The 13,411-nt window shown below is 34.8% G+C and overlaps 1 protein-coding gene across 1 annotated transcript; it reads right to left on the bottom strand.

The window, feature by feature from the left end:
- Window positions 1-1,563: 1,563 nt before the first annotated feature.
- Window positions 1,564-5,793, bottom strand: LOC111389947 (5'-adenylylsulfate reductase-like 4). Its single transcript, XM_023014935.1, has 4 exons — window positions 5,419-5,793; window positions 3,342-3,529; window positions 3,129-3,253; window positions 1,564-2,315 (listed from the first exon to the last, which is right to left on the bottom strand). The coding sequence occupies exons 1-4, from the start codon at window positions 5,620-5,622 to the stop codon at window positions 1,870-1,872; spliced, it is 963 nt and encodes a 320-aa protein (XP_022870703.1). The 5' UTR covers window positions 5,623-5,793; the 3' UTR covers window positions 1,564-1,869.
- Window positions 5,794-13,411: the final 7,618 nt, after the last annotated feature.

Raw genomic sequence — 13,411 nt, 5'->3', positions numbered from 1 at the left:
TTATTTTTTGAAAAATTGTGGAATTGAAAATAGAAAAGAGATAAATGAAATGTAATGAAATGAAAATTAATGGAGTCAAACGAGCACGGCTTATTTGGGGGGAAAGGTGTGTTTCAATCATGAGTGTAGTTAAAAATAACGGTTGGAAAAGTGAAATAAATATTAAAAAATTGATTTTTCAGAATGAAAAATTGCAACAAATATTAAATATCGCGTTAGTTGGTAAGCATCAGTCTTCTAAAAATGAAGTCCTTGTTTTTGCGGCTTTTAGTAACTTTTTTTTTTTTTTTAGTGGGTCCAATGGACGATTAAAATCTGCATTGGATTGTGTGAAGACAACCTCGGTGATATCATAACCATTGCATTCTGGTTCGGGAGAGACGAGCCGTTGGATTGTAGTTGGCAGACGTTGAGAACCAAAAGCTGTCTTGTCGGTCACATGACTAGAAATAGAGTCACAATTGCTCTCTTTCCAAGTTCCAACTTTGCATTATGGAAATATTTCTCTGTCGGTCCTCAATCATTAGAATATACAGTAATGTGGTTCTCAATTCCATATTCTGTATCTGTATAACATGGAACAAAACGGTACTCGTCTACTTTAATTCAACAAGAACAATGGTTGTTAATTTACAAATAAGAAAATAAATTATGAATTAAAACTAATAGGAGAAATATAAAATTTTGAAAAAACAATTTTGCTCAAACCATTTGTTCTACGATGAGGAGAAAATATTGATACAACACAATTTTTTTCCCTTCAAGCATAGTATTGAGCCTATCTCGAGGTGAAACCTCAACTACTTTACGAGATTTCCTTTTTGAACAGGAAAAGAAGATCAACGTTAAGGGAAATAGTCTGTGTAGAGGGAGTTTTGCACAGATATTCTACAAGTTAGACACATGAAGGTGAACCCCATGTGAATATTTTATTGTAATGAGTCTCATTGCTATGAGTATTTTGTAAAACATCTGTCAAATTTTTTTCTGTAAATGCAACATTACTCCCACATTAATTTGTAGAAAATATCAACCTAAAATAGCTAACGTGTAATGGAATGATTGGAACATGTTAAGTTCAAAAATAAAAAGGAAAATTTGCATTTTTTGTCCCTAACTTTTACGAAATGTGACAAACTAACCATTTTTTTTCCCGTTGTTTTGGGTTTTCATGGTATTTAAACTCTTCGTTTTCGTTGTTGAAAGGTGTATTATCATGATTGAAATTAAATACAACTACAAGAAAGTTTTTTCCATTCTTGTTCATATGATTCAGTATTTGAGTTCTTGAATCTTGACCAGTGTCATTTGTTTTGACCCGGAATCGAACTATTCAGTAATTTGCATTTTGCAGGAAGCAGCCGAAAAATAGACCAAACTCTTTCTCTCTTTTGCCAGTTTAAAAATGAGAAATTCATTAGAAAATTATACCTTTTACAATATTCCCATCATGCTGCTCATAGAATCAGCTCTCCATGGAAAACTTGAAGAACAGATTATAGAATCTTGCGAGGTCAAGAGACCCGTAGGCAATAGGCCGCCAAGTACAAGAGGAGAATGAAATTCACAATCAGGCATCGGTTAACAGCTATACATAGATTTAAACCCACTGTTATTTTTCTGTTCTTGGACTGTCAAAACAAATTCTAATCTACATTACATCGAAATTGAACTAATTATTACAACGGCCATACATAGAGCATTCTTTGCCACATCTTAAGATATAGAGCCCCACAAAGAACACTAAATAGGCAGCAAGGAATTTCAAAAGAATAAACTCTGACCAACAATTGGTAATACTTCCGTACCCTTATATATATTTTAAATAGCTGGTATCATGTCCTGGGAGCCAAAAAAAGGAAAAAAAATTCAGTTGGCAGAACTTACTGACAAATCATGGCTTGAGCTTGCATCGCCAAATGAAACAGAAGCTAAAGACTTGGATGCCCATACTTTGGCGTTCTTAGCTCCTTCCTGCAAATTGCTTTTCTTGCAAGGTTCTTTAAGGGAATTGAACAACGGTATTGCTCGGTTTAGGTACACAACGGGATGCTCCCACGAACTCCCCAATTTTAACACACACCTTCTCCAAGCTAATTGAGCACATCCCCGCAAAGTTGGGAAGAAGAAATAGAGCAATCTCAAAATCACAAATAGAGTAGCCAGGGCCAAACATGTCTCCTGCTGAAGCAAATTTTCAGGGAATCTAGCCCAGGGAAATGGACAGATTTCCTTGTAACTTTCGTGCTCGTCTTCATATCCAGTGCAACCAATCTTGTCCAAACATACTCCATCAACTGATGCCGTCTTCATGCCTGAATTAAAAAATAACTTCTTAGTATAAATTAATGATAAGACATTTCACTGAATTAAGTGAGAAAAAAAGATGTCTTGCTTCTCTTGGGCACTCTCCAGGATTGTTTTTCTCCACATTCCTTTTCTGTTTCACTTCCTCTACTTTTCAGCTGGGAATCTCAGATGAATGAAAGTTTATTCAGGGAAATTGGAAACAAGAAAACTACAAGGGAGCTAGACCTAAAATGCTAAGAATTGCAATGGATAAATTATCAAGAGGAATAACTGCAAAGTAAGAGCACCGGTACAGTGTTTACTTTCTGGTTACGTCCAGGACCACTTGTAGGCATTAGCTTCATTTCCTATTTAGCCCTTGTTTGAGCCCCATTTTTATGTTAAAACAAATTTAGTAATAGTGATTTTTTTTGGGGAAAATGTGTGGTTAAAAGTAAGGAAAAGTTTTGGGGGAAAAAATAAATTACTGAATAATGAGGATCAAACAAGGGCTTACTATAACATTGTCAAATTAAATTCCAGAGCTTTTTGTGTTAGCCTTAAAGATTAAATGTGATGAAGACATGAAAAAAGCTAAGACATTTGATACCATTATTCTCAAAATACATTTTTCTCTCTCTTCTTTTCAACAACACATTCTTCAATTAAATAATATTATACACGAACCTAAAACTTTTCCTTATTTTTTAATTACACATTATTCATCAATCTACTATTTCAAAATGCATTCTACACCCAAAAATGGGGCTCGAACTGGCCCTAAGTAAGTTAATTGAATAAAAATGCACTAAACGAGTGATTGAAAATAGCAGCCTTACCAGTAACATTGCCATAGAAGGAGACAAGAGAATCAAGGGTTCGAGAACCATGATATCGCACACGCGTGGTGGAGTTCAGGAGAAACAAAGTAGGTAACCCATGAACTCCATACTTGGATAAGATACTGAAAATATATGATAGATATTAATCCAAAATTAGAAATGTTAAAAAAAAATTAAAAAAAGGGTTGTAACAACTGTTGAAGTTCAGACCTTGGCCTAACGGCTGATTCTTCAATAGCAAAATGAGGAACAGAAGGAAAAAGGGAGGACAGGACGGAGAAGCTTGGCCTAAATGTGCCAGAGAAAGGACACCAAGAAGCATAAAAGAGAAGAGCAACATAGTCGTGTGTATTTTTGTGAACCATATGCAGTGCCTTCTGAAGTGCGACCTCATTCCCCTTCACCAACAAAAAATTACTGTTACCACAACTCTCCTCTAAAAACAAGATTAAAAAGCAGTCAACAAGCAACATATATTTCAAAATACGGATAAAAATATTGGCAATCTCCATCCCCATCACATAAAGGAGAAGAATGAAGAAGGGAGAAGAGCACTTCATAACCAAATACTAAAGATTGATAATTATGCCAAGTTGGCACATCTCTATGTGCAATCCCCTTGGGACCTGACATAGTAAATAGCTTGAAGAGCACTTCATAACCAAATATTAAAGATTGATAATTATGCCAAGTTGGCACACATCTCTATGTGCAATCCCCTTGGGACCTGACATAGTAAATAGCTTGAAGAGCACTTCATAACCAAATATTAAAGATTGATAATTATGCCAAGTTGGCACACATCTCTATGTGCAATCCCCTTGGGACCTGACATAGTAAATAGCTTGTCTTCTAGTGACTTAAAAATCATCCCATTCCAATTACGTAGAAACAACCCAGAAGGTGCAAGTTCAGCTAATTAACTACCATCATGCAATACCATTACAAGGATAGCAAAGACAAACACTTTAGAAGCCTACAAAAACGATAGGTCAATCCTACAACAATTAAGAAAACTTTCTGGTCCAAACATAACTGTCCATGGTAGTTTCTAATGTGTAGACAGAGCTTGCCATGTTGATTGTGTGATTTTACTAAGTTTATTTTGGTCATTTTTTATGTGCTGAAATGTGGTCATGATCTCATGATGGTGACACAAGGATCTTACAAAATCCCACTTGGTTTAAAAAGTATGGGGTATTTTCATAATTCCATATGTGCTGAAATGTGGTCATGATAGTGAAACATGGGTCTTATATATGTCCACTTAGTTTTTGATTATATGTGTGAGCATCGTGTCTAAATTCCTTCTTGACATGAAGTAGAATAAGATGAACACTAATAACCAAACAGCCTATGCTCCATTTTCTGACTAATTCTAATGAGATTAATTGCTCGTATGAACATAAGCATCTTTGGGTCTAAACATGCCTTAATGACCTATGTCTCCATTCCCTTAATTTATACATCATCAGTGTTATCTCCACTAATAGGCTATTGCATAAGTCACCAATTCTTAATTTATTTGTTCTAGCATGCTTGTACATCTATTTTTTAACACCTCATGGATACTTTATCATTTGAAGACCTATGATAAGGAATCACTTGTCTAATAATAATAATTTTACAGAACTTACCCTTTAACTTGTAAAGTTATAGGCATCGCTAGCACACATATAATTCCTATAACAGCTCTCAATTTTGGTCGACTTCGACTAATCCTGTATATTATATGTAGATCCTCTACAAGTTGTTCACCGTTAAAAATTGAACTCAAATAGCTAAAACAATCATCATTTGAGACAGCATGATCCAGTATTGTGACTGCTGTTGTCCTTATTCCTACTATGGTTAAAATTGCATTTATGCATTCAATCATAGTCTAAAAAAAAAAAAAATCACCAAGCCTTTCTTCTTGGATAATAGACATATAATTTATCCCCTGCTAATCTAAGAAACTAAACTACGCTATCAGTGTATACCATAAATTGTAATAAAATGAAAATTATGTTAAAAGCTGAAAAGGTTAACATAAATCTTCATCGTTTTATATTTACAGCCACATCTCAGAACATGAATTATTGTAAACCGTACTTTTTATAGAGCACAAACGTAACAGTCAAGACAACTGACAATTCAAAATCTACCTACCAAAGAATTGCCCAATTTCCAATTAGCTGATCAAGAAAAACGTAAATCCAGCAAAACAAATAGCTCAAAAAATAATAAAGAAAAATCAAAACAAAATCTCTGAATAAGATAACGTTTAAATAACTTAATAGGATACCTCAATTACACCAGCGGTGTAAAAAGATCGGACCCCACTGACGGAACAGGTGAAATCATGGGACCCCAAGATGGAATCTATGACGGATTCTAAGGGACAAACTGGCGATGATGAAACCCTAACAGGGTCGGCGCAAGTTAGCTTCCCCAAAAAAAGAAAAAGGGTCAAGCCAGCACTAAAATAATTTCTCCATATATTTTCCATTTGATAATTGAATATACGGGGTTTCTAAATAACGAATTCAGAAAATTGAGATCCGCCAAAAGAAACCCTAAATTATATAGGAGGAGAGGAGATGAAGAGGCGAGGAAGGAGCACAGCGCGTGTTAACACAAGACTGACAAGAGGATCAGATTAAACATTTCTAGTGTGATTTTTTTTTCCCCTTCATTTATTTCTCCTTATTTATGACCTTAACTTAAAAAGACATTAGACAGTGTCCAACTTTGAGAAAAGTTTTACCTTAGTCCCTCATTTTTTTTTTCAATTCTCATTAAGTTTCAATTCTTTCAATTTTATTACTAAGTAACTATTCCGTCAAAAAAAATTTAACATCTTTCCTTGGTTCTTACTTGACGGTAATTTTCTCTAAGGATTCCTTGTTATGTTAGCTTGTTACATTGACTAGATCACAATGTAAATTTACACTTGTAAGACAAAATATGTGGTATTTGAAAGCATTTTTTAAGATTACATGGCTTTCATCTGGCTATTTTTTTAGATCAACCCCCTCAGATCTTTTGGGCTTACTAGTAATGGCCTCTAGGCCTAAATGAAGCTTAATGTACTTCCAGTAAATTATCTTTGTGGTAATTAAATCAAATCGGATTTTTTAATATTTAATATAAAAAATCAAATATAAAGTTTGTTTATAACAATACTAACAGCATGTTTGAAAGTGATTTTTTGGCCCAAAAAATTGATTTTTTGACCGTTATTTCACTATTATAGTCGTCATATTTGAATTCTTCTTTCACAGGTGGAATTAATATTTCACTATTCCATCTCTCTATCTCACATATCACAGTAGCCGGCATCTCATTTCTAGTCGCAGTCTTTATCGTCAGTAAGTAGCTTTGGACACTGCAGCCCGATTCTCTCGGGCGCTACTACGAACTCACAATGCTTGGTTCTTTCGGCGTCCAATTCCCAGCCGTCGTCTTCGTTCGATTTTTTTTTTTTAGTTTTGGATCTTAATTTTGGTGTTCGGTTGGTAGTAGTTGCGATGTTCGGGGGGCGCGGTGTTTGATGTTTAGTTCTTCCTGCATCTCATCCCAAGTCGTCTTCTTCATCTGTTCTCTAATATTTGGATATGATTTTTGGTGTTTAGTATTTGGTTGGTCGTGGTTATGATGTTGGTTGGTCGTGGTGGTAATGGCGCGACCTTGAGGTTGCTGCGAAATCACAACCTGGTTGTACAATAACATTATTTTGGATTTTAATTTGTGGGAATTACTATAATAGTCTATTTTTGGCTTTACATTTACAGAAATGCCACTTTTTTAAAGTCTTTGTATGATTGTCAATTTTGGACATTTTTGCCCTTCTAAGATAATTCAAATACCCTACATGTTTTTCATTAAAAACTGATTTGACACTAGATGAAAAAATAGTACAAATATTTTTAAAATATCACATCAAATGCTCTCACCTGACTACTTACACACACAGAATGAATGGGAGAGAGAATGAAAGGATTCTTAATATATATATATATATATATATATATATACACACATACGTATATGAATGTATATATGTGTGTGTGTGTGTGTGTGTGTATATAAGAATCCTTTCATTCTCTCTCCCATTCTCTAAAAAGGTAAAAATCCTCTCTTCTCTCTCATTCCCTAAATCTAAACAGCTTGCTTTCCCCTCTCATTTCCTCTCACTCATGGCCTCAGGCGTGTTATAATCCTCCATTTTGTCCAGGTTTGAAGTTAAATGACCATTAATTAGTCCACTGTCGATGAAGATTATCATTAATCTCTTGAGATTTTCTTTTTCTTTCCTTTTGCATTTCTTGCTCTCTTCTCTTTTAATTTTTAAAATTTAGGGATATTTATTTTTTTATTCTTCACAATTTTTGACCTAGATTGGTACAACATATCTCATTTTTTCAATTTTTGTTGTCTATTTTTCTATTCTATGAAAATGTTAACATTATGGTTTATGTAAGTTATCTATGAATTTATTTCTTATAATTATGTTTTTCACTTTTCTTTCATGTAAATAATAGTTATTGGTCATTATTGAGCAAATTGAGTTTGTGTTTTATTTTTGAGTTTGTGAAATGAGTCAAGATTGAATTGGGTATATTCTTGTCAACATGTACAAATAAGCTCGGCTAAATGTGTCTTTATATGATTATTCACAGTTATTTGAATGTTGTTTTAGTGTTGGATCATTCTATTTTTCATTCTTGAAAGTGTCTTTTCATTTACATATAAAACTTATAGCTGAATCTATGAAAAGTGGTGCTATTTAAAGCTATAAGTGTAACACATGTAATGTTTTTCATAACTTGATCTTTCATGTCTTGGAAAACCAATATAAATGTGAAATGTAAATGTCAATTCTGATAGTAACAATATCATCTGTTGAAATGAACTGTCATTCTCAATAGTTAGGCTCTGAAATTCTCGGCAGTTGACCTACTTATCTTGACAGTTGGTTGCAGAAGCCAAATTTTGTTAAGCTTCTCTTCTACGTATCATTTTAGGTGTTGAAATGTAAAACATATCATCTGAGTACCATTATTACTTCATGAAATATAAAAATAAGAGTTATGAATCCATCTATAGAGATAAACTGTCATTCTAGATAAAGAAGTGATCGACCAAAAAAATGCTTGCCTGGACTACCGGAGGGTCCATCGGCTCGCTAGGTAAATGAGGAGATTGGTATGTATTATCACTTTAATTCAAAAACCCATTTGTCCCACCGTTTGAAGTTTTTATATTTATGATTTCAAGCATGGTTGTTTTGTATGAAGATACCGATCAGAAAGTTGGTAGTCCAAACTACCGAAGGGTTCGTTGACTAGATGGGTAAAGGAGGCAATTGGTATATGTTACTACTTTCAGTTTTAGAAAACAATTGTTCAACTATTTTGATTTCTTAACCTTGGTATTTGAAATTTAATTATTTCATGTGAAGGTGTAGACCCAAAAGGTACATGATCGGACGATCACAAAGTTCCCTATGCTTGTGGCAGATGGTAAGTTTTGTAATGAGGTAGTTATATAATATCAAATTCTTATGTTTTACATTAAATATGTTTAGTTGAAGACAAACATATCATTTCGATGTTATACTTCAAATTTTGTAAGAATATGTTATTTTCTTCTATTATTAAATTTTGGTAACTAATACAACACAAACAACTTTTGCATAGGAGTACACACTGATGTACCATTGGCATCAACCATAATGGGAGGAGGAACCAATTGATGTCCCTGTCAAAGAAAGAGCGACGTTGACAATGTTCCACTTTGGGTGATTGCGGAGAATGCATGGAGGAACATTTTGTTTTACGTTATTGTATATTTATTTTTTAGGGAAATTTTGGTTCTGTTCAAGTGACATTCACTGTCAAAGAAACTGTATGGATTTAGTACGAAAAATGTTGGTGCGGAAATTGTTTTTGGCGCACTTTGTAAGTTTCTTGCCATATGAACTCTTTCAACCTTGAGATTAAAACTGGCATTCAATTGAAAATTGAAAATTGGTGCATTTCATAAGTTTCTCGATTTTGAAAAATGAGGAAATTGGTTCATTTTATAAGTTTCTCGCTTTCGAAAAAATGGAAATTTTAAGTTTGACTAATACCCGGATCGTAGTTTATAAATGAAAATTATAGAGATTATAAGTTTCTCGCTTTCGGAAAAGTGGAAGTTGGTGCATTTTAGAAGTTTCTCCTTTAAAACACCAATCAGGAAATGATAGTAAATGTCTGACCAATACAAGTACACTTTGTGATTCAAAGCATCACACCAATTGTCTATCAAATTAAATTTGAGATGTGATGAAAATAAGTTGGTAGTTAGGAACTAATTGACCATAATTAATCATCCTCCAACAAGTTCATTATAAATAACAATGCATGAGTTTATGTTCATAATCCACCCCTTGAAAGACTAGAGAAGCTCTTGTGAGACTCCCATATTGAAACAGTTAGTTGATATGAGATAATGGGTTCATTCACCTTCAGTGACGAACCATTCAACCCTAATATGCATCCACTGATACTAGGTTCGGCCACTGAATTTCCAATCGTTTTATCCTAAGACGATGAGGAGATAAATGTCGAGCACCATGGTGCCGAGTTCGACAAAGTGTCAAGTGTAGAATCTAAGTCAACGAACAGCGTGCTCGATCAAGTCTTCGAGGTCAAAGGTCCGATCCAATCATCGTCCGACTCGGGTGAGTGGCTGGCTCACCTTCCACCTCTAAAAATAATTGTCATAAGCTCATACGATTATGATGGAAAAAGTGGGGGAGAAGCTTAAAATGGAGATAGTAATGCAAGTGTGCAATAAATGACCATTTTGTAGGAAATTATGTATAATATTTTGTGGTAGGGATGATTTTGGTCACGTCCTTTGCGTACGTGCAGCAACAACATGTTAATAATGGGTAACCGCAGTAATGTATTTTTGGAAGCCGTTATTGTTCCCAATTGTTGAGAATTACAGAGACTGTCTGTTAGGAACGATATATGAACTGTTGGACGTAATGTTGGTGCTTTGCTTGTAAATTATAGTCTCATGAAAATCAATTTTTCATTTCGACAAACTATCAGTTGAAGCTAATGGAACCATAATGATCAGCTAAGTTTATAATGAAAATAACGTATTCATCCCGTTTGTGCTAATGGATCGATACTTTACTTGTGAAACATAACGATCAATTTTTTGTTGGCATATGATAATAAGTAATAACAACAAATTAATAACATAAGTTTGAAATGTACACTGCATAGGGAAAACACTTTTGGGATTACATTTGACAACCACTTTTACTACCAATTTAAGTCTTCATCGTCGCATATTTTGGCCAGAGGTATATTCAAGTTAGGAACATTGAATTTCAATTCAATTTGAGTGCCGGGATCAAGAATACCAAATTTATCCTTCAACCTTAACAAAAGTTCGACTATGGTAATACTTGTCGGCATCAGAATGGAATTGGCTTTGTCCCATTTCTACTTCCATTCGTCATTCGCTTGAATAAAATTTTTCCATGCGATACGATGAATCTCAAATGATTACTCATACCTGAAATGTTGGAATTGCAATGGTAAAAATTCAGAATCAATATGTTGACATTTAATAGCATGAAAGTAGTACTGCATAATACGTAAATCCGTACAATAGCAAAAGATCAAATCAAAGGTTTCCATTGTTTTGAAGTCTCCAAACTGACATCAAAACTGTATATCCTGATAGTTTGTAAATATCAGGTTCGATATTTCAAACGTCTAACCCGACGGTTTGTAAATGTCAAATTCGACTGTTGAACTATCGAAAATATCGGGAAACAGACGGCAGTGGGTGGAACTCAAGCTTTTTCAGCACAGCACATGAAGTGTGGTCATTACTATTGAGCTACCAAATGACAAAATGAAAATATTAGATTGGCCTTGTCATTAAAGAGACATTTAGCCCCCGTTTGGTATCCATTTTTTCAAAATATATTTTTCTTTTTCCTTTTTTCAATCACACATTCTTTATTAAAATAATATTACATGTAAATAAAAATTTTTTCCTTATTTTTCAACTACACACTGCCCATCAAATTACTATTCTGTTGATACACTAAAAGTGCAGTCCAAATCAAATAGCCCAATTGGGGAATCCAAGATAAAGGTCCAAACAAGATTATTGAGGAATGCAATGGAAGCCCATGAACACGGTAACATTATCGTCCAAGCTTGTAAGACGCCCAAAATCTGAGCGAGTGGAGTACCTTATGGTCGCCCAGAGCGATGACCCCGTTCTCGCCCAAACCTTCGAATCGCCCAGGATCTTAACAAGCATAACATTATGGTTATCCAGAATAGAAGTTGTTGAAGCAGTTATTGAGTGATCTTATCACATTCCACGATTCAAAGAGCCCAGTTGAAGGTGGTTGAGCGACAAAGAGTAATGACAACAGTTAGAGACGACAGTTCCACGACAAATTAGCCACCATAAAGAAAGTGGGTAGTTATACAGCAATCAAGCAGTTTTTAAGCGGTTTACCACGAAGAAATAATCAAGGGAATATAAAAGAAAGAGAAGACATAGAGAAAGGACCCCGAATCAAACACTCTCAAACAGAGAATATATAATTTCGATTTCTTAGTTTAAATTTAAACATTTCTTTTAGTTTTCGTGTGCTTGCGTCTCTTGAAGGCATTCTGTTTAAGTTCCAATTGTAAATCATCGCCAATAAAATACCCATTTTTAGGACTTTGTCTCAAAAGGTCTGTTCCTTACAAAATCGTCTGATCCCTTTTTTAATTGTTAGCGACTACCTGCGCGAAACAATTTGGCACGCCCGGTGGGACCTTGGTGTTTGGTGTTGAAAATACAAAAGGTGAAACAATATGTCTCACAAATTTTATAAGGAAACAACAAGTCAGGAAGGAGTCCAGTCTGTGATAGAGCGATATTAGGAGCAGCAAAGCTCTCCACGATCAGAGGCAGAGTCAGAGCAGTCACAGTCGTTACGAACCAATGACAGAGTTGAGTCCTCGAACCATGCGTGCATTGCTTGGAGAACCCACACAGGATGTCGTTGAACAGGTAAATCTACGAAATGTTCATAATATGGAAAGATTTACCCAGAATGAGAATGCACATTATGACAACATAGTCAAACAACTGAATACATTAAATGAAATAATGAATAAGTTAATAGGCCAAATTTGTCAGCCAGTTGTGCCTATTGCAAATCACTTTCAAACTAGGATAGTCGTGGGACATAATTCCCCAGTCCTAAGTCCAAATCAGGGGATAGAACCACCTTTCGGTCTATCTACTTCAAACCAAGGAATGGTGTAAGGCCAAATCAGAATAGTGGTAATAGTACATCTAACTTGGGGGTAACCTAAATATAAGAGACAATGTCCTAAATAATGGACAGAACACCCCACGTGTTAATGATGGAATAAATATTCAGGCTAATGGCAACAATGACCCAAATCATGGCAACTTTGTTGCCAACCAAGGACCAAACATCAGGCCTCAAAAAAATCAACCGACCAACCAACCTGTAAGAATTTCATATGGCCTCAACGTCATGTTGAGAAATCAAATTATGAAAATAGTACAGGATCAAATGGCTTTTGGGGTACGTCCTGTCATTAGGCCGACTTACACAAAGACATACTCTGATTGGGTAGACCAAGCATGTCCATGGCCTAGAGGGTATAAAGTGTTAGAATTCTCATTATTTACCGGTTTAAGAGAGGTGTCTATTCTAGAACACATAGGGCGATTCACACTGTAAAGTGGTGAAGTAACCGACTGCCATAAAATGAGGTTGTTCCCTAGTTCATTAACAGGAGTAGCCTTCTCTTGGTTCATCAATTTGCCTGCGAACTCTGTTCAAACATGGCAACAATTCGAGCAATTGTTCCATGCTCAGTTTTATAAGACCGAGTCTGAAATTACTTTGGCCGATTTGGTGAATCTATGTCAAATGCCAAATGAATGGGTAGAAGGTTTCCTTCAAAGGTTCAAGATAGTAAGAAGTAAATATTTTGTACCTTTACCTAAAAAGGAGTTTGTTAAAATCGCTCAAAATTGTTTAAACTTTGATTTGAAAAAGAAATTTCAAGACAGGAAATTTCTTGATCTTTTCCAATTGAGTGCAAACGTGATTAGGTATGAATGATTAATAAGAGAAGAAGAGCAAATGAAAAATTCTAGCAAGGGGACTTATTATAGAGACCCAAACTTTGATGTTCATACCATTAATGATGAGTATTACGATCAAACCGAAA

Source organism: Olea europaea, unplaced genomic scaffold (assembly GCF_002742605.1).
Source record: "Olea europaea var. sylvestris unplaced genomic scaffold, O_europaea_v1 scaffold635, whole genome shotgun sequence".
In the NCBI taxonomy this organism is placed as follows: Eukaryota; Viridiplantae; Streptophyta; class Magnoliopsida; order Lamiales; family Oleaceae; genus Olea; species Olea europaea.
Note: the sequence above shows the minus strand (reverse complement) of the source record. Positions and strands in the feature narration are given on the sequence as shown.